General features: G+C 34.9%; 5 protein-coding genes across 6 annotated transcripts; 2 read left to right on the top strand and 3 right to left on the bottom strand.

The window, feature by feature from the left end:
- The first annotated feature begins 662 nt into the window (after positions 1-662).
- LOC130746521 (casein kinase 1-like protein 2) lies at positions 663-5,154 on the top strand. The gene is made up of 14 exons (XM_057599163.1): positions 663-1,044; positions 1,127-1,167; positions 1,483-1,552; positions 1,644-1,792; positions 1,878-1,973; positions 2,061-2,131; positions 2,544-2,605; positions 2,704-2,767; positions 2,851-2,935; positions 3,035-3,161; positions 3,294-3,376; positions 3,459-3,522; positions 3,749-3,891; positions 4,527-5,154. Exons 1-14 carry the CDS (start codon positions 969-971, stop codon positions 4,815-4,817), a joined length of 1,422 nt encoding a protein of 473 aa, XP_057455146.1. The 5' UTR covers positions 663-968; the 3' UTR covers positions 4,818-5,154.
- A 1,373-nt stretch (positions 5,155-6,527) lies between these two features.
- Positions 6,528-6,851, bottom strand: LOC130744859 (uncharacterized). The gene has a single exon (XM_057597020.1). It carries the CDS (start codon positions 6,849-6,851, stop codon positions 6,528-6,530), a length of 324 nt encoding a protein of 107 aa, XP_057453003.1.
- A 1,434-nt stretch (positions 6,852-8,285) lies between these two features.
- Positions 8,286-11,484, bottom strand: LOC130746522 (eukaryotic initiation factor 4A-10-like). Its single transcript, XM_057599164.1, has 5 exons — positions 11,326-11,484; positions 10,480-10,549; positions 10,272-10,378; positions 9,351-9,781; positions 8,286-9,102 (listed from the first exon to the last, which is right to left on the bottom strand). The coding sequence occupies exons 2-5, from the start codon at positions 10,545-10,547 to the stop codon at positions 8,467-8,469; spliced, it is 1,242 nt and encodes a 413-aa protein (XP_057455147.1). The 5' UTR covers positions 10,548-10,549; positions 11,326-11,484; the 3' UTR covers positions 8,286-8,466.
- A 2,736-nt stretch (positions 11,485-14,220) lies between these two features.
- LOC130746520 (glycylpeptide N-tetradecanoyltransferase 1-like) lies at positions 14,221-17,321 on the top strand. 2 transcript variants are annotated; one of them, XM_057599161.1, is made up of 2 exons: positions 14,221-14,365; positions 15,707-17,321. In XM_057599161.1, the coding sequence occupies exon 2, from the start codon at positions 15,731-15,733 to the stop codon at positions 17,033-17,035; it is 1,305 nt and encodes a 434-aa protein (XP_057455144.1). In that variant the 5' UTR covers positions 14,221-14,365; positions 15,707-15,730; the 3' UTR covers positions 17,036-17,321. The 2 variants fall into 2 exon arrangements, with proteins under 2 accessions (XP_057455144.1, XP_057455145.1); XM_057599162.1 differs by having other exon boundaries at positions 14,361-14,486.
- A 1,102-nt stretch (positions 17,322-18,423) lies between these two features.
- Positions 18,424-23,628, bottom strand: LOC130746519 (seed linoleate 9S-lipoxygenase-3-like). Its single transcript, XM_057599160.1, has 9 exons — positions 23,351-23,628; positions 22,076-22,362; positions 21,671-21,911; positions 20,833-21,153; positions 20,610-20,695; positions 20,374-20,481; positions 19,939-20,243; positions 19,587-19,850; positions 18,424-19,359 (listed from the first exon to the last, which is right to left on the bottom strand). Exons 1-9 carry the CDS (start codon positions 23,553-23,555, stop codon positions 18,603-18,605), a joined length of 2,574 nt encoding a protein of 857 aa, XP_057455143.1. The 5' UTR covers positions 23,556-23,628; the 3' UTR covers positions 18,424-18,602.
- Between the last annotated feature and the right edge of the window lie 862 nt (positions 23,629-24,490).

Raw genomic sequence — 24,490 nt, 5'->3', positions numbered from 1 at the left:
CATTAAAATAATTCATATATATAATAAGCATAATAACAATAAAAGCAATCAATCAAAAGAAATCGTCAAATCATTAACTTTCATCAAGGCTAACTATGTTTTGGTCCCTCTATTTTAAAGTAGCTTTGACTTTACTCTTGTACTTAGTTACTTAGCTAGGACTACATGAAGAGTGATGACATGGATGATGGAAGTACAAGTCAACATTAATCATTTGAGTCACTTGTTAAAAAAATTATTTAGTGGTCTAATGCGCAAAATCTCGTGATGGAATGTGATGAGGTGACATAATCGTTTTTAGATTTCAGTTTCTTGCCTGGTGTGGGTAGTATTCGCAAGAGGACTGATCAGAGATGATGTTTAATCAAATGTAGGTTTTGATTGTCGAAGGTTTGGTCGTCGAATGATCGATCGGATCAACCTTTAAAACAATTATTTTAATTTTTTTACCGTATATTCAATCATGCAATTAGAAATTACATTCTCGAAGGATTCATCCATTCACCTCCCAACCCTTATGTTACTCTTGAGGTAAATTAATCAAAAATATATTTAACTAAAATTTAAAAAATGTAAGTTGGATAATATGGAATGATGAGAAGAAAAGAAATATTCGAAAATGAAAGAAGAACAAAGAGCAAAACAACGTCGTTTGAACTTTCCATCTAAAGAATCCATCCAAACAACAAAAACTGGTAGGTACCGATGAATGGAAGAGCGGGGAGGGTAAGCAAGCGCGTGACGACGATCTCCTCACTCTTTCTTTCTTCTTCTTCGTCGTGTCGTCTCCGTTTTCTTTATTCCAATTTTGTCCTCTCCTCTTTCCCCATTTCTCAGTTCTATCCTCTTCTTCTTCTTCCATGGCTTCTCTGAACTCGTAGCTCACAACTTCATCGCTCGTAGCTCTGTCCTCTTCCACTTCCCAATTCCAATTTCCCGTACCTTCTAGGGTTTCGTGAGAAGCTCCCATGGAATCTCGAGTTGGGAACAAGTTCCGTCTCGGTCGGAAGATTGGTAGCGGTTCTTTTGGAGAGATCTATCTCGGTGCGTTCTGCTTCCATTGAAGTTCTCGGTTTTTGCATGTTTACTCTGAATTTCTAATCTTCTTTCGATTTTCTTCTTGCAGGAACTAATATTCAGACAAATGAAGAGGTCGCAGTTAAGCTTGTGAGTACTCTGACCAGTTTCTTTGTCGGTGTTTTCGAAATTCAAACAGTTTGGTTATTCTTGTTTGGTTGCTTGGAAAATTTGGAGAATTGGAATGATTTTTAGTGAAGTTGAAAGAGTGAAACCAAAGAAAGAGTCGTAGAGGCAATTTAGGATATTGAAATTGAGTATCTTTTGCTGTGCTTTCAGTTTATTTTCAATACTGTCTGGAACTTGGAGTTTTGTGCATTTCTTTACTGCAAATTGAAATTATTGAATGTCAGCTCAGAGGTGTTTGATGAAGCATTTTCTTGTTTCATTTTGCTTTTGATTCAGGAAAATATCAAAACCAAGCACCCTCAATTATTGTATGAATCCAAGCTGTATAAAATACTGCAAGGCGGAAGTAATCCCTCGTCTTCGTGAATTTGTCTTTTGGAGCTATTTGCTTATTGTTGACTTTGTAGTGCTTACTTGGCTATTTTTTTATTTGGAAGCTGGAATCCCAAATGTGAAATGGTATGGTGTTGAAGGAGAGTATAATGTTCTTGTGATGGATTTGCTTGGCCCCAGTCTTGAGGATTTATTCAATTTCTGTAATCGGAAATTGTCCCTCAAAACAGTTCTCATGCTTGCTGATCAGATGGTAGGTTTTCCCATATCACATTGAGACCCTTGTAATTTACATTCGCTATGATTCTTATGATGTCTCAATCTTGAACTGTCTGCAGATAAATCGAGTTGAATACATTCATTCCAAATCATTTTTACATCGAGACATCAAGCCAGACAACTTCCTCATGGGTTTAGGGAGGCGTGCGAATCAAGTAATTGTTTATTTCTGCTTTGTTTAACTTTTTATTTCTGTTATCTCCTATGTAGATGTATCATTTTCAAATTTGCCTCATTTTTAGGTGTATATTATTGACTTCGGTCTTGCTAAGAAGTACAGAGACACCTCTACACATCAGCATATTCCCTACAGGTACTTTTATGGCATCTATTTTGTCTGGATGCGCTATGATATCCTTAAAATTATCTGTGAGTAGTGGGAGTGTTTTCTGGTAAAAGAATAGCAGCTTCTGATTGGCATCATTGAAAGATGTGAAACTAATTTGGCTTGCACTGGGACTTTTCATGCTTTTGTGTGTTCTACATATGTGTCTGTTTTCATAAATCATGATTGTGTATATATGTTTGTGTGTTTCTTTAATCATTGCATAACTTCTTATTACATATGTCCTTTAAGTAGGTTCTCTGGGATCACTTTACATGGTCTTTAAAATTATTTATTTAAAGCTTAAGATTTCAGCAGGACTTGATTTTTTATAGCCCTAAATTGTCGACGAAATGCGCTACATTTTATGCAAATTTGACTTGCTTGTAATTCTTTGCAGAGAGAATAAGAACTTGACCGGAACTGCTAGGTATGCCAGTATGAATACTCATCTTGGCATTGGTATGCTCTTATTATCTTTCTTGATCCATACCTTTTGTTATTTCTTAATTCCTGACCATTGATTCTGACCTGAGCATGTCATTTTCATGCTTTATTAGAGCAAAGCCGTAGGGATGATTTAGAGTCACTTGGATATGTTCTTATGTACTTTTTAAGAGGAAGGTAATTAGCCTCTCACCTTTCCTATTTGGTTTTTTTTTTTGTATTTGTTGATGCCATACTATTTTTTATTTGTGATTTTGCAGTCTGCCTTGGCAAGGACTGAAAGCAGGTACTAAAAAGCAGAAGTACGAGAAAATCAGTGAGAAGAAAGTTTCTACTTCTATTGAGGTATGATTGTGTGATAAAAGAGGGTTTCATGTCATATCTAGTATCTCTATTTTTATTGTTTTTTACTTGGGAACTGATTGTGGATTACGTTTTCGTTAGTTTCTCTGCCGTGGCTATCCTTCAGAGTTTGCATCATACTTCCATTACTGTCGGTCACTGAGGTTTGATGATAGACCAGATTATGCTTATTTGAAAAGACTTTTGCGTGACCTTTTCATTCGTGAAGGTTTGAGCCTTGTTTTCCTATTTATATTTTTGTTTTGGGAAGTACTAGTCCTTGATAACAACATTTTAGGTACTTGATGTTTTAATATGTTATTTATTTTTCTTTCTGGTTGTTGTTGTCTTCATACTCTAGGATTCCAGTTTGATTATGTCTTTGACTGGACCATTTTGAAATATCAGCAATCTCAAAGTACCACTCCTCCTGCCCAGGCTATTGTAAGTGATGAGCTGTCTTTGTTGCATTAGTTGTTTGATTTTTGAGATTAGGTATTTCAGTGAATGAAAGTGACACATGCAGGGTCCTGCTGCTGGACCAAGTTCTGGTATGCCACCAGCTGCTGCAAACGCTGATGGACAGTCAGGTACACTTGTCCTTTTGAGATTTGACTTCACACCCTTGATCCATCATCTAACTACTTGATTGAGATGTTTACGGACAGACTTTTAGAATGTAGTTTCATACCTTTCAATAATCTGTTAGTTATTCTGTGATGCCTTTTCCCCTTTATATTTTGTCATCTGACTCCTCCTTTTCATGCTTTTTCAATATGTTACTACTGCATTTTTAATATGGTAACTTCTGTGTAGGTGGAGAAGATGGTAGACGTATTGGCTGGTCTTCATCAGATCCTACTCGTAGGAGAAACTCTGGACCTATTGCTAATGATGGAATTGTTTCTAGACAAAAAGCCCCGCTGACAAATGACTTAACTGGATCTAAAGATGCTATGGTGAGTTTTATTTATTTGTGGGTTGATTTTTGCCTTTGAAATCAGCATCTTTCTTGCAGGAAGTTTAATGATAATGGTTGCTTTATGCATTAATAATTTCTAGAATTCTTAAATACCCATCTAACTATTTGTGCTTATGGCATTATGCAAATGCATTTTTATTTGGAAGGTGGGATTGTTTAGGAAGAAAAAAAATGAATACGGTTTACCGTTTATGCAAGACAAAATTGTGGGGCTATTTTTTGTTGAGTCTTGTTTCTTTTGATCATGACTGGATTTCAAAGTTTCTGTTGTATCATCATCGTTTGTGTACACAGCTGAAGCATGAAATAAACCGGTTATGTAACTTGTAAATATTTCTCAAAACTCAGCTTTATGATAGACATGTTATATATTGTTCTCTCGACTCGACCTCCTCAGACCAGTGTTTAGAGCTTTGTAGTATGAATATATTCGTACAGTGCCTGTTATTCTTGGCAAAGAAAAATATAAGACCATGTGTAGTATGAGTTCATGACTTATTTGCTATTTCAATTGTTTTTATATATATTTTCTACTGGTTAGGATTATATGCAGTAGTTATATGGCAGTTAATTTTCATGTTACTCATGAACCACTGTGTGCGGTTTATACAGTTGTCAAGCTCTAATTTGTTCCGGTCAAGTGGAACAGCTAGGCGAGGTGGTGTCTCAGGCAGCCGTGATGCAGTAGTTGGCACTGAGACTGAGCCCTCTAGTTCTCTCACAATGGATTCAAGTCAAGGAGCATCACGTATTTTACCCGGTGCTCAGAGAAGTTCACCTATCATGCCGTCTGAGCAAAACCGCGCACCCTCTGGCAGAAACACATCAAACAAAAAGAATTTGGAGTCAACTGTTAGAGGCATTGAGGGTCTGCATTTCAATGATGAGAGGGTACAGTATTAGCAGCTGCCACTCTCGAACACGAACCCCTTTGTAAATTCTGAAAGTTCTATACTCTTTTTGACGAACTCCGGGGTGGTATTGTATGTGCCTTGTATTGAAGAAAAGCTGCAAACAAGATGGGAGTTATCCCTACAAGTATACTATTAAGATACGTTTAGGTGGTTCCCTAACAAAACTGGCCTTGTAAGGCTTTTGTTCATGGTGAGTTTTAGAATACCTAAGTGAAAAAGCTGCTTGCAGCACACAAGAACCGTGGGATATACTTGTTTAAATGTAGGATGAGACGAACTCAATAATGGTAAAGGTACATATATTGCAAGTAAATCCTTGGTTACAATGGAGTGGTTGCATTCTTTTTGTTAAAAAAAACTTTGGACAATGGGTCATTGTAAGTGAGGCCGTTAATGTTGGAATGAGATGTCATATGGGTCAATTGCATGAACTTGTTGTGAACAGTAAAGTGACAATAAAGGGGGAAAAAATATACTTATTGAATAGATACAACACATAAATTTGACAAAGATAAACAGGAGATAAAGGCACAAAATATTGGAGAAAAGGTTTTACAGAATTTTACTAAATTCAGTTGTCCAGTTGATGTAAATAGCTGTTGGTGAGTAATAGTGATGGAAGACTTAAAAGGATTGCTATTGGTAATTATAATTTATGTGAACACTAAAAAGCATTGTTAGATCAGTCTATACATAGTTTTCTAGAGTGAAAGTGAGGGATGAACTGTTGTTCATGTTTACACTTGAATTTCATTTACACCTAAGAGATAAAGGAATAAGTGCGAGAGACATTAGTGATATGATAGGTTTTGTAATTGGAAAATAAGAGGGATAAGAAGAGAAAGTGTGTGAAAATAGATAAAAGGAAATGAAATGTGTGAAATGTAAATGAATCAGAACCCTTTATTGTAATTTTCCTTTAAATGTTTTTTTTGAACGTTTGGTGATTTTTCTAAGGTGAGTACTAACAACACACATTTTTCATCAACCACGCAAATTAGTATATAAGTATAAGTGTGAAAATGACCACTTTCATTTTCTTTATTTTCCTTTTTCGCCTTTAATTAGTTTCAATTTGTGAACGATAATGATACTCAGGCATACAAACAGTGCAGACATTCAACAGACATCTCATTTTTCTCTATATTTGTTTCTTCCCACATATATCATACATTTATTACTTCTCTCAGATGTTTGGAGTACCATGTGAATATGTACAAATTTTACATTTGCCGATGATAAAGAATCCTTTTAAAACGCAACCAAGATTTATTGTCTTTGACGGTCTAACGAAATAACTAGATATCACATCAGCAGCATATAACTCAGCATATAACTCCGAAGCAAACAACCATATACTATATCAAAATCAGTAGTATTACTTGAGTTTAAACTGAGGATTAGGAAATTCAGCATTAACCTGCAAATATTTACAGATCATGCCTCCCTGAAAGCTTAGTTAGAGGAACAAGCAGGATGACACTATGTATAAGCTATAGAGTTCCTTCCATACATGAATGGATTTTAACTTCTCTTAGCATAGGAAACTTAATTCAAATACATTTAGCATCTAAATTACAGTTAGTAAATCACAAACAGAAAACAAAACATATTAAGAAGTAGTATGTTATATAAAAAGTGAATTTCTCACTTTAGAGGAGCCGAGGCTGTTATATAATATAGAGTATGAACCTGTTAATCACCACCATCCATAGACAACTTGGTTGCATCTATTCTTGATCCACCTGAAACTCTTCCTGAGAGACCCTTTCATTTTCCCCTCAACAGCATATATTTTATAGCCAGCTACTCTCTTCTTCCTCTGCAACTCTGGATCATTCAAGCTCCAACTTGTTGATGCTCTACCAACTCTGCTTTTCCCTTTCTCTATCTTCACCTCCATACCAGCATAATTTGCACTATAACACCTTAGATCTTGCATCCTTGTTGGGGCCACCTTGCCTCCAGTGTAGCTTTCTGTCTGCAGACTTTCATCCCTGCATGATTTGGATCTAAATTCCATGATGAGAACCTGACCACTCAAGAGTAAAACACTAAGTATGTATTTTAAGATGACTGAGAGAATGAAGTTACTTATTGGTCCAATTTGCTATTCCAAGTTGTATTTTATTGGTATTGTTTGGGAAAATGATTCTAATTTGCTATTCCAAGTTGTATTTTATTGGTATTGTTTAGGAAAATGATTCGTACACAAACTATTTAAACAGATTACCAATGCTTTTAAAAGCAAATGGGTTTCAATTTTCTACTCATAGGTAACTTGAAATTAAACTTAACATTTATCAGAAAATCTAGTGGCATCTGAATATCATGTTATACGAGTAATTACATAAACCTAGGTGTTTGAGAGATACAAAATTCAAGTTATATGAGACAGAGGAGCGTGCTCCCATTTTTGTTGTATGTTTCACAAAACTCTAAAACCAATCTCAATTCATAATCACAAAACACAGAACATTATGAATATTAGTTAATTGAGTCCACGCCTTGAATAGTACCTTAATGGTTCGCCACATGCTTGTGTCTTTAACATATGCAATATAGGAGATGTAGGTTTTGTCTTTTCCCTCTTGGCTTCTCTCAATATATAAATGAGAAGGAAAAATAATTGAAAGTAGTCCTATAAAGGCTAGAGACGTGGATTCTTTCCACACTACGAGGTATCATTTTCATGAATTAATATTTACAAATCACATTAATAAGATATTTTACCAATTAGATTGATTAAAAAAATGTTACAAAAATTTAGGGTGAACAGATAATGTCCATATCCAAGTAGACATGGCAATATGGTGTGATATGGTTTTACTCTTCCCACCCTCCGTTAAAAGCCGTGCGGGTTTGAGTTCGGATTTTATAATGGCCGAGATAAAATTATGAGACTCATTTAAGGACGTGGGTTTGAGATCGGATTTTATGAAGGCCGAGATAAAATTATGAGACTCAACCATATACATTTAAGGACACGGAAAATAAAAAAAAATGAGAAAATGAGAATTCAATCATAACTTTTAGCAAAAAATATGAGTAAAATACTATTATTTAACCGTTCTTATAATTCAAATGAATTAACAGGATCGAGGGCGAGGCCTGGATCCCAGCCCTCACCTGTTAAGGTTCGATTTTTCTCTAAACCAGGTTAAAAAACTCAAAGTCAAGACCGAGGATGGGGATACCCACACGTTCGAGTTTGATTATCATGCTTAAGCACAAACTCCACAACAAGGAAAATTTTCAAACTCAAAAAACACTAAAAGATGAGTAAAGGCAAACCTACAACCATTAGATATGAGACTCTGTCATACTCCACTCAACCAAGTTATTTTTTAATTCTTTTAAATATTAATTTTTTACAGATTTATATTTTAATTAAAAATATTTTATGCCACAAAAATAACAAGAAATAGAAAGGAGACAAATGAAAATACATGCAGGCTTAAACAGAATCCTGATAACTAATCAAACAAATTTTAAAGAATCCACTACAAATAGCATCAGATGGATGTCTTTAATCTCATGAGTAAAATATATTAAAAAGAAGACCTGAATAACTTAAAATAGCACTTGTCCAGCAGAAAAATCCCCGATGACTTAACAGAGAGCAAAAATTTAACTCATCAGAGCAGATCAGCAACATTGGATGGCAGCTCCTCCACAGTCACATTGTAGAACTTCTGAATATCAGACAGCATCCTGGAATCATCCAATGTCACAAAGTTTATAGCAACACCTTTTCTTCCGAAACGCCCACTCCTACCAATACGATGGAGATAGTTTTCAGGCTGAGTTGGGAGGTCATAGTTTATGACTAGAGACACTTGCTGCACGTCAATACCACGGGCCAGGAGGTCAGTGGTGATGAGAACTCGAGAGGAGCCGGACCGGAATTCACGCATGATGATGTCCCTGGTGTTCTGGTCCATGTCACCGTGGGTGGCTGAGACGGTGTGATCATTGCTCCGCATCTTGTCAGTGAGCCAGTCCACCTTGCGCCTGGTGTTCACAAAGATGACACTCTGGGTGATAGCTAAGGTCTCATAGAGGTCGCATAGTGTCTCCAGCTTCCACTCCTCCTTCTCAACATTGACATAGAACTGCTTGATACCCTCCAGGGTCAGTTCGTCACGCTTTACCAGGATTCTCACTGGCTTGTTCATGAACTTCCTGGTAATCTCAAGTGCTTCAGGTGGCATCGTAGCAGAGAACACTCCAACCTGAATTTTGCCTGGCAGCAGCTGGAAGATGTCATAGATCTGCAACACCGACGTAAATATTCACAATTATTGAAAGAATATATACTTTTAACTAATAGTAGGCACCACTGCATAAAGATTTCACCCAATGAAATTTATAAGCATTTTATCAACAAACGGATATTCATGCTTCAAACTGCCAAGATATTTACAAACACTGGAATTCAGAAGGTAAAAAAGTATAGCACAGCCGAGGCTAAAATCGCAGACTCAGTTTTAACAAGTGGAATACAAGTAAATTGGCAAACCTGATCCTTGAAACCACGTGAAAGCATTTCATCAGCCTCATCCAAAACAAACATCTTTATGCTATCAGGGCGAAGAGACTGCCTCCGCAGCATGTCAAACACACGCCCTGGAGTGCCAACAACTGTGTGGACACCAGCTTGGAGAATGCGCTGATCCTCACGAACACTTGTCCCACCAACACAAGCATGAACCTTAACACCAAGGTAATCACCAAGTGCTCGCATGACCTTCTCAATCTGTTGTGCCAGCTCCCTTGTTGGTGCCAAAACCAAAGCCTGGCACTGAACCAATCCATAATCAAGCTGCTGCAAAATTCCAGAACAGAATGTTGCAGTCTTCCCAGTTCCAGACTGAGCCTGCTGAATCACATCCAGACCTTTGCAGAAAGGAACAATTCCCCTTTGCTGGATTGCAGAAGGCCTCTCAAAACCTTCATAACAAGAATAAAACATCACACACAATAACTTAAGAAAAATTGAAGCAAGAGTAACAATTATTCTTTTAAACATACAATACTAAACACTACTAAATCCCTCATGAAACATGTATACATTTTCAAAACAGTTCGATATTCAGAAAATTTATGTATTTCAATCCCATTTTTCAAATTAGATTGTTATCTACTAGTAAATAGATTAAACACAGGCAAATTTAAAGAATAAATACAAAAAAAAGCAGGCAACCATATACAAAATGAATTTTTTTATACCCATCCTTAGATGTAACATTATCAAGCATGCCACACACACAAATAAGACATTCAATGTTTCCAACGAGGGGAATGCAGAAATACAAAACACATAAGATCTAATCCTGACTCCAAGGTTAAGCCTTGCTGACCAAACAATCTACACAGTAACAGGTAACATAAGAATAAGCACTTAAATAAAAGGGATATGAGGATATCTGCCAGTACATACCATAAGCATAAATGCCTCTCAGAAGATTTTCTTGCAATCCCATTGCGTCAAAGCTATCATAGACTTCATCATATGAGGTGAAGAAATCTTGCCCATCAGAAGAAAGCCTGCGTAATTAATTTGTTATACATACAATTACAGCAAAAGGTGCACAAATAACAAATTCAATCATCACAACAAATGAAGAATATAACGTAAAGGGACGTACAAATCACTCATCTTAGCGTCATACTGGCGAGCATCAAATTGAGATCCTTCGGGAGCAACACCTGCCATCACTACAAAAAAACAAAACTTCTGTTAAAGAAAAAGAGCAAGCCCATATGCACTCAGATTCTAAAGCCACGGATAATAAATCAGAAATGCCCCAAAACCATCCATAGATAGTAGACAACACAAACAACAAACATTCATACAAATAGTGCTGAAGAAAAAGAGCAAGCCCATGCATTCAGATACTAAAGCCACACAAAATAAATAAGGAATGCCCCAAAACCATCCATAGATGATAAACAACACAAGCAACAAACATTCATAGTTTCAAACAAATAACAGGACCATCAGTAGCATGTGAGACACATGTAACAAAAGAGCCACCAAACATGTAATCCAAACAGCAAGAAACACAAGCATTAAACTCCTGTTTCACTTTCATATCCCGAGAAAACATAACAAAAGGGCAAAAAGGATACACGAAAAACAAAAAACAAATCTTTCATCCATCGAAAAACAAAATCAAATCTTTCAGTGAAAAAAAAATACCCTTTTGCCCGTTCCTCCAAGATTCAGTGAAACAGTACCCAAAAGTGATTAATCCAATCTCAAAGCTCAAATTACAATTAGGTATAACAATCCAAAACAAATCAAAACCATCATCAAACATGAAATTATTGCATGGAAACTATACAGACCACCAAATAACAAATCGAAAGCATCTGGGTATGGAAAAACAATCAGATCAATCTCAGATTCATGACACAGTGACTCAGTGACGAACGAACTAAACGGAGAGAAATATGAGGAATAACGAAATCAATGGAAAGAAAATCGATACCTGAGGGAGCGTTGAAGGTTGGTAGCGGAATAGGGAATCGGAGAAGGAAGCAGGGAATAGCGAAGAGAAAACTCCTCGGATCTGCGCCGTGGAGTTGAGGAAGCGAAGCGAATGAAGAGGGAGTGCTTTATATTCGAAAGGGTAATAGGAAACAGACAGACAAATTCAGGTTTCCACTTTTACCCTTTTACATTATCATATCAAATGTATTTTAAGAGTTCTAATTTATTTATACTTTACATTATCTTATTTCTTATTTTCACTTTTTTCTTCTTTCTATCACATCATTCATCTTTATCAAGTGTACATGTTTTAAAAGTGTGAATGAAATTTTATTCAAACCTTGATATCAATGCATGTAAAATCTGATCTTAATTTTTCTAGGTCTAATCCTTATGATCTGTTTGACGGTTATGATATGATAAGAAAAGATAAGATAAGAAGTTGAATAAGAGTATGATAGACTCTTATCATATTTGGTTTTTTAGGTGGACAAGATAATGATAGCATATGAACTACGTAATATTTTTTATAATTTAAATATTATAATTTGATCATGTTAAAAAGTAATTATTGTGTTATTTTTTATTTTTACAAATGAATCTATTTTAAAATTAACTTAAATTATATTATTTTTATCAATTAGGCTACTTAAAATATATAATTAACCAATTTATTTTAATTAAATAGTAGCAAGTGGTAAATAATAAAATTAAAAAATAGTATTAGTATTATTCATTTTTTAAAATTTGTCTATATATAAATTATAAATGAGTATATAAGTACAAAAATATTGTTTAGTGAGTAATAGCGTGTGACAAGAAAATAGTAGCAACTAGAAATTGATATTTTTTTAACTAGAAATTGATAAATAATTATAAATGAGTCTATATATAAATTATAAATAATTATATAAGTACAGAAAACCAATATTTTCACTAGTTTATTTTTTAATTAAATTTATATAAGTAATTAAATAATTTTAACTTCTAGTAACAACTAACAATTGATAAATAATAAAATTAATATGTTACCAAAATTAATATTTTATATTTACAAATTAATATAATTCATGTATGATGGACATGAATTTTTTTTATGGAATGTATGATGGACATGACAGAATAAATGATAAGATTGAATTATCTTATCTTACTAACATAACAGATAACATATATTACACAAAGATATTATTACACTCTAATCTTATGTGGCCACCAAATGAACTCTTAATGAGAAGAAAGACCAATGTTGTGGCCCATAGTCTAGCTTCTCATAGTAATGATTTTAGCTATGTTTGGCATGTCATTTCAACTAGCTTAAAGCTTATTTGACTACTTAAAAACTCTTTAAAAGTGATTGGTGAATAAGCTAATTTCAGCAATTTAAAGCATGTAGCTTATAGCTTAAAGTTTATAGCTTATTAAATATAGTCTCATTTTTATCTTTATTATTTTATTAAAATTTTATCTTTAGCCTTATATGTTTTTTATACCTATACTTATTACTTAAGAATAAAACATTGATGTTTAACTATGGGATGCATGGTGATATTTTTTTACTACTACTTTGGAATAAAACAAATAACTTTATGTTGCAAATTACTAATTTTTTTTATTCTATTTAATTTAATAAAATACAGAAAATTGATGTTATATTTTTAAGATGATAAATAACTTGAGTGAAATTAAAATATTTAAAGTTATAATAATTTTAATATTAATATCATATAGGTATTAATGTGAAAATAAAGTAATGTTAAATATAAAAATAATTATACAAGTATGTTATTTTATATCATTTTACAATTTCAGCTTGTTTAACAGTTAGTTTTACCAAACACTTTTATTTCAATTACGTAACTTTTCAGCTTTCAGTTAGCTTATCTACTAGACATGTCAAAAATAACCTTTATTTCTTCTGAGTGGTGGGATGCTCCTCCACATTTTTTTTCTCATGTACTATTGGCTAATTCAGCTTTTCCATCTTAAATATAATTAGTACTTTGCCTAAAAAAATTATCAATCAATTCGAATTATTATTTAAATGTATTTATTTATTTTTTTGAAATTATTTAAATTTATTTTAATATCACTTATTATCCTTTTTTAAAAAAATGTCACTCATTATCAAATGGCAAAGCAAGGCTTGTAATGAGGAACAGGGTAGGGGATGCAACGGCAAGGCTTGCTATTGAGGATAATTGGGACTGGAAGGTGTGGAGATCTCCGCCTTCCGTTGTGGTGCCCCTACTTTGCCAGGATATAGTTGTTTAGTCTCTTGTTTGTTTTTTCATCCTCAGTTGTAACAAAAAAAAAATGATATTAAATAAGCTTTCATGGTTAAACAACTTACTACCATAATTCATAATTAAATACTCCTCCTAATTTGCTAAAATACTTATTTCATTTAAAAAAAAAACAAAATACTTATTTAAGTTATTTCTTATCCTAATTTGAATTCATTTTAACCCTTATCTACCAAACTTGGAAAAGGAAGGATATGGGTTGTTCTTATTTGTTTTTAGTTATGTCGGATTGTAGGCGTTTAGCCACTCGTTTTGCTTATTTTAACTTCTTTTTTGTTAAGCGTTCTAGGAATAAGTTGGCGGATTATCTTACTCACCATTCGGAGGCTTATGGCCACACCGTTTGGATCGAGGAGGTTCCCCATGCTGTTGAACCTTTGGTTCAGGATGATGTAACAACCTTTGTGCCTTCTTGAGCTTTTCGTATTAATATATTTCCATTTCAAAAAAAAAACCCTTATCTTATTTTTGTCGTATTTTAATTCTCATATTTTAATTCAATTCAAAACAAATGTTATTTTTTTTTATAAACTCAAGAAATGTTGATCTTTAAATAATGGGCCCTTTTGGGGCAGAAACATAAATGGGCCAAAAACGTTTGTTAGCTCCGGTATTAGCCCAACCTCCGCCACCGCTATGACTCTTATGATTCTCGCATTGGATCTGACGCAGTCGGAATAACAAGGTCAGACGCGATGGAATAGAGATTGCCCTCAATTGCTTCATTCCCAGGTAAAATCAATGCCGAAAATTGCAACTTTATTCTATTCTTGTGTTTTTCATTCGATACCCATTTTCATTCCCTCCTGAAAAACCGTAGAAAACAGTGAACTCCATGCTCATCATATGTTAGGTGCACATGATTAATTATTACTATTTGATCTGTGACTTATGTTGTTTTCTTTCACCTCGTTTTTTTTTACCATGATTTCATGTTTGGTTTTAGATTCGGGTTTAGGGTTTTCTGGACTTCTTTGAATGAAACTCAAAATCCCAACTTGTTAGCCTTGATGATAATCTGTTTAGCTTAGCATTCAGTTTTCTTAGGAATGGTGTGGGTCATGTTGTTTAATATTGAATCTTGAATATTTTACTGTTGTTCAATCTCTTTTTTAAGCATTTTGTTATTATTTTACTTCTGTGTTATCTGGTACATGTTTTTAAAAGATGAATTTCAAATTGAGTAAATCCTCTGAATACCCAGGAACAAAGCTAGTTCTGCTCTGGCTCCAGTAGTTGTTTTCCAACTAGAATAGTTCACTCCAGAACATGTAAACGTTGCTTCAAAGGACCATTAAAAAATTTAGAGCCCAATTTACTCATAACTTGCAGAACAAAGTGTTAACTGGTTATATGGAAATCCTCATCAGATAATACAACTATGATCCCGTTGAATATGCATTTCGTAGTATGGCAACTTGTTCCTACCAAATGAACAGTTTCAAGATACATCTTACATTCTAAAGAATAGTTACAGCAATAATTAGAGTTTAGATTAGAATTATAATGTTTGTTAGTCCAGCCATAATTGAAAATTTTGAGGTAGCCCTTAGACATTTGTATTTATTTTATTTTTACCCACAACGAAACTTGGATTGTATTTGTATCATGAAGAACAAGTTGCTAGTGTTTAACTTTAAACTAGATAATGACCTGTGCACTGCATGGGTATGTTTTCATATGTTAATTAATGAGTTCAATTAATATGCTTTTCTTCACTTTGTATTTAAAGTTGAGCTCTTCTTCAGATGTTGTATTTATTTTGACTTATTTGTACTTGATTTAGTTTTGAAGAGTAGATTTTCTTTGCATGACAATTACCTAGAATCTATGTCATTTAATTTGTATTTTTATGCCAATTACCGTTGCGTTAAATAATATAGTTTTGGTTTGTTCTCGATTATGTGAATAGAAATGACTGAACTTGACAGGATTAGCAGTAGTATTGTTTTGTTTGATAACAAATTTTGTTTTAAAGCATCTTCTTACTTTAGCAGCCATCTAGAGTTAAGGGAATATTTTGCTTTCTTCTATCTAGTCTGTTCATTGAAAAGTATCTATTTTGTCTTCCAGATTACTTTTCTGAAATCATTTCAAATGGCTGATAGCAATGCTTCCTCTGGGTCACCTGAAGAAACTCAAAATCCCAACCCAGATGGGAATGCACCTGCTGAGAGTGATCTTGCATTGGATAGTCTAGCACAAAAAGTTCAAGAATCTCTCTCTTTGGAAAAAAAACATAAATTTTGGGAAACCCAACCTGTTGGGCAGTTCAAGGATTTAGGAGACACCAGTTTGCCAGAAGGTCCTATTGAGCCTCCAACCCCCTTATCTGAGGTCAAACAGGAACCGTACAACCTTCCCAACCTCTATGAATGGTTTACTTGTGACATCAACTCTGAGCAGATTTGTGATGAGGTATACAACCTTCTTGCCAATAATTATGTTGAAGATTATGAGAATATGTTTAGATTTAACTATTCAAAGGAGTTTCTGCGCTGGGCACTCCAACCTCCTGGGTATTTCAAGAGTTGGCATATTGGTGTCCGTGTTAAAAGTTCCAAGAAGATGGTTGCCTTTATAACAGGTATTCCTTCTAGAATTCGAGTCCGTGATGAGGTTGTTAATATGGCTGAGATTAATTTTCTGTGTGTTCATAAGAAGCTTCGAACAAAGAGGCTTGCTCCTGTCATGATCAAAGAGGTGACCAGGAGGGTGCACTTGGAGAATATGTGGCAGGCAGCCTACACTGCTGGAGTGGTTCTTCCTACACCTATAGCAAATTGTCAATACTGGCACAGATCTCTGAATCCCAAGAAGCTAATTGATGTTGGTTTCTCTAGGCTTGGTGCGCGGATGACAATGAGTCGAACCATCAAGCTTTATAAGCTACCAGAATCAACAGTCACCCCAGGGTTTAGAAAGATGGAAATTCATGATGTTCCTGCAGTAACAAGGCTAATTAGGAATTACTTGAGCTCTTTTGTTGTTGCGCCTGATTTTGATGAAAATGATGTGGAGCACTGGCTTCTTCCAAGGGAGAATGTTGTTGATAGTTATCTGGTTGAAAGTCCTGAAACTCATGAGGTCACTGACTTTTGTAGTTTTTACACACTTCCTTCTACCATCCTTGGCAACCAAAATTATTCAGTCTTGAAAGCAGCGTATTCGTTTTATAATGTTTCGACAGCTACCCCTTTGCTTCAGCTGATGAATGATGCCCTAATTGTAGCAAAGCAGAAGGATTTTGATGTTTTCAATGCATTGGATGTCATGCAGAATGAAACCTTCTTGAAGGAACTTAAGTTTGGACCAGGTGATGGGAAACTTCATTATTATCTTTACAACTACCGAATTAAGCAGGAATTGAAGCCGTCAGAGCTTGGGCTTGTGCTTCTGTAGTCTAAATTTTGGTAATTTGTCACAGGTATGGATGAATTAGGAATCATAATGGTTTTTCTGATGGACTTTGTAGGGTTGCATATTATGTGGTGGATCTGGTTAGACCTTAAATTTTGCTTTTCCTTTTGAACAAACAAATTTTTTGAATTATTCTTGGAGGCAATTCTGTAATGTCTGTGTCTCTGTGATGCCAAACCCTTAAAACTTCAGGATTGCCAATTCCTGTTTGCAGTTTTTTTTTTATCATGCTGATGTTGGTCTTTTGAAATTTAAATGTTTTTCCTTATTACGTGCTTCTGCACTCTGGTCATTTTACTGCGTGTTAGCTAATTGTGGCGGAAAGTAGGATGTTCATCACAAAATGCAAGAACAGTATGATGGCAAATCTTCTTGTACCTCGTCTCATGCATTGATGTTCACTTGTATTTGAGAGACCTACCCAAATGGAGGACGATTTTATCTCATCATCTTCTCCCACCATCCACCGCTATCGCAACCCAACACCTCCACGTACATTGCTGCCACAACCCAACACCTTTCACTTCTACCACTACCACTATCGCCGCCAATCCCGCCATCCAAGACGAAGACCTTTACAACCCTCTATCACCATCATTACCTTACATCCTCCACTACCGTTCCTATTTGGTACCCAAATGCGGTACTACCAGATACCTTATATTGTCGCCACCACCAAACACTCTGCTATTATCATTGCCTAGCAACTTCCAACATCATTGCCGCTGATCGGCATCCCCTACCACCATCATCTTCATCTGTGAGCTTTCACAACAACTGGTGGAGGGTGTCAGGAGGTGGTGGATGATACCCCTCGGTGGTGAGGAGTGTTAGTGATAGAGCATGCCTGACAAAGATAGAGGGTGCCAACTGCCAAGTGGCAATGAGAGCAGTTTAGTGAACTGTATAGTAGACGTGATAATTGAGTGGTAGAGGCAGCGGTGCTAGCACACACACAAGCTATCTTTACGTGTTTTTTTCCTAATAAACCTACTCATCTTCATTGTCTTGATAGTTAATTCTCATTTAGCTTGGAGTGACAAATGGATGACTTGGATAAATTTTGTATCGGATTGTAACAGATAGATAAAAAATGATTTATTAGCCCATTTATGATACATTAAACTTGTTTTAAGAAAATCAACCCAACCGTGATTCATTAATGAATTTTTAACATATGGATATCCAAATCCATCAATAAATTTTTATTGAAAATATTGCAACATGATATTGCAAGTGAGTGTTTAGTTTTAGTATTCAACTTCCGTTATTAAATAATTTTTAAAACCTATGATACCAACTTAAATCCATAATTTGTTCTTATAAACCAAAAATCTAGAATGAAGTAGAAGATTTTGAAACTAGCAATGTACCAACAATCCAAGCTTTTCTTATTGTCAAATTAACATTTAAGCAACATTTAAGCAATCAAACGCAATATACTTAATTATACATAAGTGGACAGAGGAATTGAAATTCCCTATCTCACATGAATTATTTCAAAGCCACAACCACAATTATTTATAAACCATCTGCACTGTACACCCTTTTAGATGGAGACACTATTGGGGATTCCCCTGAAAGTAAGTCCCTCCTCACTTGTAGGATAGAGCAGAGTGTAAGGCATGCTCACTGGCCCAACTCGGTTCCTCAACGTCTCATTGTTGTTCCTCACTGTGAGTTGTGCCTCAATCTCAGCCAGCGTTGTTCCAAACTTCTTGAAGGCTGCTATGGCATTTGCATCAGAAGTCCAATACTCAGCACTGTCTCTTTGCCCAAGGTAGTACTCATCAGAAGCATGCCTTGACAATATTTCAATGACTGAAAGATCAATGAGAGTTTGAAGCTTTGGTGTAATTGTCCTCAAGTAAGCCTTCTGAGTATTTGTTACCAGCTCATCATACTCGGCAGTACCTTTCTCCGGCATGAATCGCCGGCTAAGAGTTGGACGGTTTAAGATGAGACCTCCATATGGGTATTGTCCAAAATTAACAGCTGCATGAAGGGCTGAAGCAGTCCAAATGAGGGTGGTGCTTGATTCAATCAACTCGGCACGAGTTTGCATTTTAGGCCACCATGGCTCATTTTTCTTGTCACCATGACCAACCTCTACAAGTTCTTTCCACCAAGCTTGGAGTTCAGAGTCTTGCTGAATTGCATCATCTGAGGGGTAGTATAAGTAGACATACTCTTGCACCCATGTCTTAATAGCAGCCCAAATGTCTAGTCCATCAACTGCATAAGGGTAGTCCTCTATCACAAGGCGAAGGCCATGGGGGGCAGAGAAATCCTCAACTGCTATTCCTCTGGACAAAAATAATGAACATCAAATTTATGCCTTTTCTTTTTGTAAAAACCACAAGTATAACGCAACTGCATTCACAGATACTCGAATTCGAGACATCTGCTTAAGTTAGAACAACTCTGTAATAGTTAATCTTCGCGCTTGGCGATGCCTTTTGTTTTTAAACCTTTCATGTATTATTTATCAACTAAATGTAATTAGAATTATGATATTTGTAAGGATTACTACCTCTTGATGAGATCAGCGGGCAGTGCTTGGTCCGTAAAAACCCAATCCTTGTAAACTACAGAAGACATTTCCATGGCATATTTTCCCCACAAGAATGTTTTTTCAATGATACCTTCTGCATTGACTAACGCTGACCTTGCAAGTGCATTTATATTCATGGTATCACGGTAGTGAGGAAATAGAAGCTTGTAAATAGGATGAATAACACTAAGCTGCCTGTTTGTTGCAATGACAAATGGTTCAACAACTGCATGAGTATTTAACCTGAAATCCATGGAAAGATATTAATTAACAACGAATTCATATATGCATAAAAATTTAAAACTAAATTTATTGGAATTTCATTGAATACCAGTGGCTGACAAGTTGATGAAAGCAAGAGTCATTCACAATAACATAAGCCTTTGCCAGTAGCCATATAGAACTTTCAACACCTTCAGCTGCAGGCAAGTAGACATTGCTAACAACACCATATTGATCTCCTTGAGGATTTGGCAAACTTAACTCAATGGCCACTGGCTTTAAAGTTCCATCACTTTTCAAGAAAAGGATGGTTCTGGAAGCATAAGCTTTTGTGGTTGTTGAGTTTATCTGCCTTAGATATGGAATTATCGTGTCGTGGTGATCTAGCAGGAACAATTTCTTGTTCTGGATAGCCTACCCAACAAAATTTAACTTTGTTAGAATAATATCAACATTAATGAAGGGACTATGACAACAAAGCAATAGCATAATTTACCATAAAAACACCTAAGTTTTTTCATGGGAAACAAAAATTTATCTTTACCTGATCTGTAGTGAGCCCATCTAAGTTAAGCTCTATTTGTTCTTTGGTAATTGTGCTTGTATGATCCCCATAGACTCCACTGTCTAGCTTACTTTTTGGAGGAAACTCCTGCAGTTATTTTTTGAAAATTATGAGGAATTTTAACAATGGTTCACCGTTAGTCCATTAAGTGGATCAATGTTGTTGATAGAAAATTTAAACTAATATATTAGTATACAATGAAATGTTGAGCTTACTTGAAGGATGTGAACTAAACAAGGATTTACACCAGCAATGATCTCTCTTGCAAATTCTTCATCAGTATTCCAATCTGACTTAGTCACTGTTCAAAATATTATATGAAATAACCACTGTCAAAATATCCTTTCTTTCATGCTGCTAAATGTAAAAGAGTTTTTACATTTTTACTTGCAAGTACCGATTTTGAAGAAAGTGGTTGTTTTAATAAAGGTAGTGTACCTTGAATAACTTTAGGAGGTGGAAACTTGAGGAATTGTTCACCATCAGTTCTGAAGACTTCCTTTAACACTGGTAAAGGACTAATTTTACTCAGTATATCTGTAGGCAGCTGAATTCCTCCTTCGTATAAATCATACACATCACCGAAGCTATCAAACTCGTTTGGTGTGAAGTTTATATCAAAAACTGATTGTAGTGCAGGAATCACATCTTGAGAAATAGACTTCAGTCCATAAGTCAGAAAGTCTGAGGATTTCAAATGACCAAAAGCTTCATCTCTTGGAATGTAGAAACTGCTGCTTCTGCTCTCAGTTTGAGGATCTGTTAAGATATCAAAATAAAAAATGTAACCAACAACAAATTGCTTACTTATAGTCATGAAAAATTGCCATGAAATTAAAAACAATCCATAATTTTTAAGCAATATATATTGTGCATCATTCATCCAATTTTGTTTTGTTTTAAAACAGCAAGTATCTTTTGTTGAGGCAAGCTGGGACCTTTATAGACAGAAAAACAGCCAATCAAGTATTTAACACCGGATAATGTTTCATCCACACCTCTCTTTTGAGGTGGAGAGGTGGAATGGTGAGAGAGATAGGAAGAAAAGAAAAAGTAAGAAAGAGAAAATATGAGATGTGATACATGATGAGATGAGAGAGATACAAATAAAAAGAGGTGGAAATGAAGTGTTTAAAAAATGAGGTGTGTATATATCATTACTCTTTAACACAGTTACATTCGAAGCTACTTTAGACAGAGACATCTGCTTAAGTTAGAACAAATATGTGTCAGCGCACTGGTGTATACAAAAGTTTATTAAAAAGACAATTATAACCTGTGGCTGTTGGTTTTCTGCCTGTTCTTCCCCTACGAGGGTAAGGAAAGGTGCTAGATCCTCCAAGAACTGGACGAGCTAAACTAGCACTCTTGTCAGGTTCGCCCAAATCATTGTAGACATCATAATCATAGATCCTGTCCCATTCCTGGCGTTCCCCAGTTCCATCTCCTCTTAAAGTCTTCAGCTCTTGTTGTCTGTAGTACACTAGTGGAGCTGGTGTTTTACTTGGCAGATATGTCTGCAATATATGAATGTATTTGTTATTGACAGGAAGTTAGAATCAATTTTGGGGATAAGGTTACGTAAGTAGCTTCTGAATTTCAGAATTGATTCGGATGAAAGAAAAGTTGATCCAAGCATGCTAAAAAATTAAATAGACTATTTGGTAATTAGATTGCTTACATCATTGGCGAAGAAAATGCGATCACTTGTATAATTTTTAGCGTTGTAAATCCAAGAGTTGCAAACAAAGTGGATAGTTCCATGGTTTGGAATATCTTCAAGAGTCACACTGACAAGGAGGAACTCAGTTGACATATAGTTTTTGATGTAAAATGCTCCAGGAATTCCAAAGCTACTGTCATAATCAAAAGAAACACTGCATGCATTTTGGCTTGCTCCCAAGGTTGGCAAATTGTTGATTATAGCATCTACATAAGCTGCATTTCCGAGCTTTCCTTTCCCGCTTGCTGCAGATATATATTTCATGAATTAATCAAATTATGAAAGCGTAATCTAGTGCCAAAATGCAGTTTCTAACAGGTTCAATTGCAGGGGAAAGGAGATACTTCCTTATTCATAAAAAAAATTAATTAAAGAGTACACTTTGAATTTTGACAGATTTGAAATTGAGCATGATCTACCTCTTAAGATGAAAAGCTTAGTTGATTAGATTGAGTAATGACTAATGAGTACTTATTTTTCATCTTCAGTGAACATGATCAAAGATGCGAGCAGGGCTGATCTAGCAAGGTAGTGGTAAAATGGGGTTGTCATCATCCCCAAGAGCAAATTTTCCCTTCTTAAAATTGTATTAAAATGTTATTTTCGCCTCCCCATAATTTTTCGCCCCCCTTTAATTTTTTGTACCCTTTTCAATCAATGACAATTAATTTTTCGCCCCCCCTTTAGAGATTGAAACAATCATATAAGGGTGTGCATGGAAAAGTTTTTCAAGTTAAGTTTTATAGGTGGATAGGTGAAGAAGAACTATGCTTCATATGAGATCAAAATCTTCTATTTTCAAAATGATGTTTCGATTTCCTGTTTCACGGATGAAATTTTGTCATGCCAACTAAAAAATCATGAGTGAGGTAGTTACAAACTTATATGCTGATTTTTAGTTGATTTGTCAAAAAAATTATTGATTGACTGAAAATGAGAGAGAGTTTGGATCCCTTCATATGGACATATTTTTTTGTCAGATCAAAAAGCCTATTGTATATTTCAATCAACCAAAACTTAATGGTTCTTTTTTAGTACATGAACATATTATAAATAACATATTGTACATATACTAAATGTTAGTTGTAAAAACATAGTTCGAATGGATGAGTTTTTAACATGGTCCACCATAATCAGCCAAATCTGATATCTTGTTTGAAAACTTAAAAGAAGATTAGGGCAAATTATTTATATATATAGGTGTGCATGCGTAAGTGAAATTAAAGAACTTACAATCAGCTTGGGTAGCACTGATTAACTGGAGGGAGATTGATCTGCCCAAGAAGGAAGTAAGAGTATCAAATATTGATGTAACTCCGTCGAAGATTCCATCAGCAATCTTCTCTGCACTAATTATGCTGTTTATGTCCAACACATTCTTTTGCATCAGCACCACTGTGCCTTTTATCTTTTGCCCTCCAAAAATATTAAGCGGCATTTTTGCTTCACTACTTTGAAAATGGTTATGGGCTTATAGAAGCTTGTGATTGTTGTGAGGAAGCCAAGCAAATTTGCCAAGTATTTATAGAGATCATCGATCATAGACTCAAAACGTTATAGAATAATTTATTACTATCTTTAGTACCCACTCCATTGACAAAAAATCACGTACTCCTCCATGTGCAAAATGTGAAGAAGGCCAATTATACGTGAATCATATTAAAAACTGACCAATCATGAACCATGTTTTTATAACGTAACATTATATAAGTATATTAACACCAAAGAATAGCTCGACCCAATTTATATTTCTGTCCTAATTATCCCGATTCCACATTAGAAGTATGTTGCATTCCCCCTACCAGAATAACTGAATATTTTTATCTAATTTACAATATATTTTTTATGTGCTACAATTAAATTGCATAGAACTCATTAATTTATGAACCATATTTTTTTAGTTCATAATGACAGAGCCGGTGAAGAAACAAAAACATTTTTGTCGTTTGGACATTTAAGAGATGTTAATTAATTACAACTATCGTTCTCTTGATTTCGTGCATTACTCAACTTCAATATAATAAAGACAATTATTGTTGAGCAATAAGTCATTTTACATTTGTTTTATGAGTCATTTGAAATATATATTGGATAGAAGCATAAGGGATACTTCAACCTAATACAAGTAGGAAAAGAAAAAAGAAAGCTCAGAGTAGCACCTTATACCTAATTCACTTATATTAAAAAAGGTAGTTACTATCAATAAATTTATAAGGAAAATTATCAATTTTTCTAGTTTACCCTTATTTAATTTCATATGAATTTAAATTAGTTTATATTCTAAAATCTCACTATCTCTTTCCTATTAAACATGACGATGAATTTGGAAAAAAAAATTAATGTTTCCTAGATTTTAAAAAATGACTTAGATTT

This window comes from Lotus japonicus, chromosome 3, assembly GCF_012489685.1.
Source record: "Lotus japonicus ecotype B-129 chromosome 3, LjGifu_v1.2".
In the NCBI taxonomy this organism is placed as follows: domain Eukaryota; kingdom Viridiplantae; phylum Streptophyta; class Magnoliopsida; order Fabales; family Fabaceae; genus Lotus; species Lotus japonicus.
Note: the sequence above shows the minus strand (reverse complement) of the source record. Positions and strands in the feature narration are given on the sequence as shown.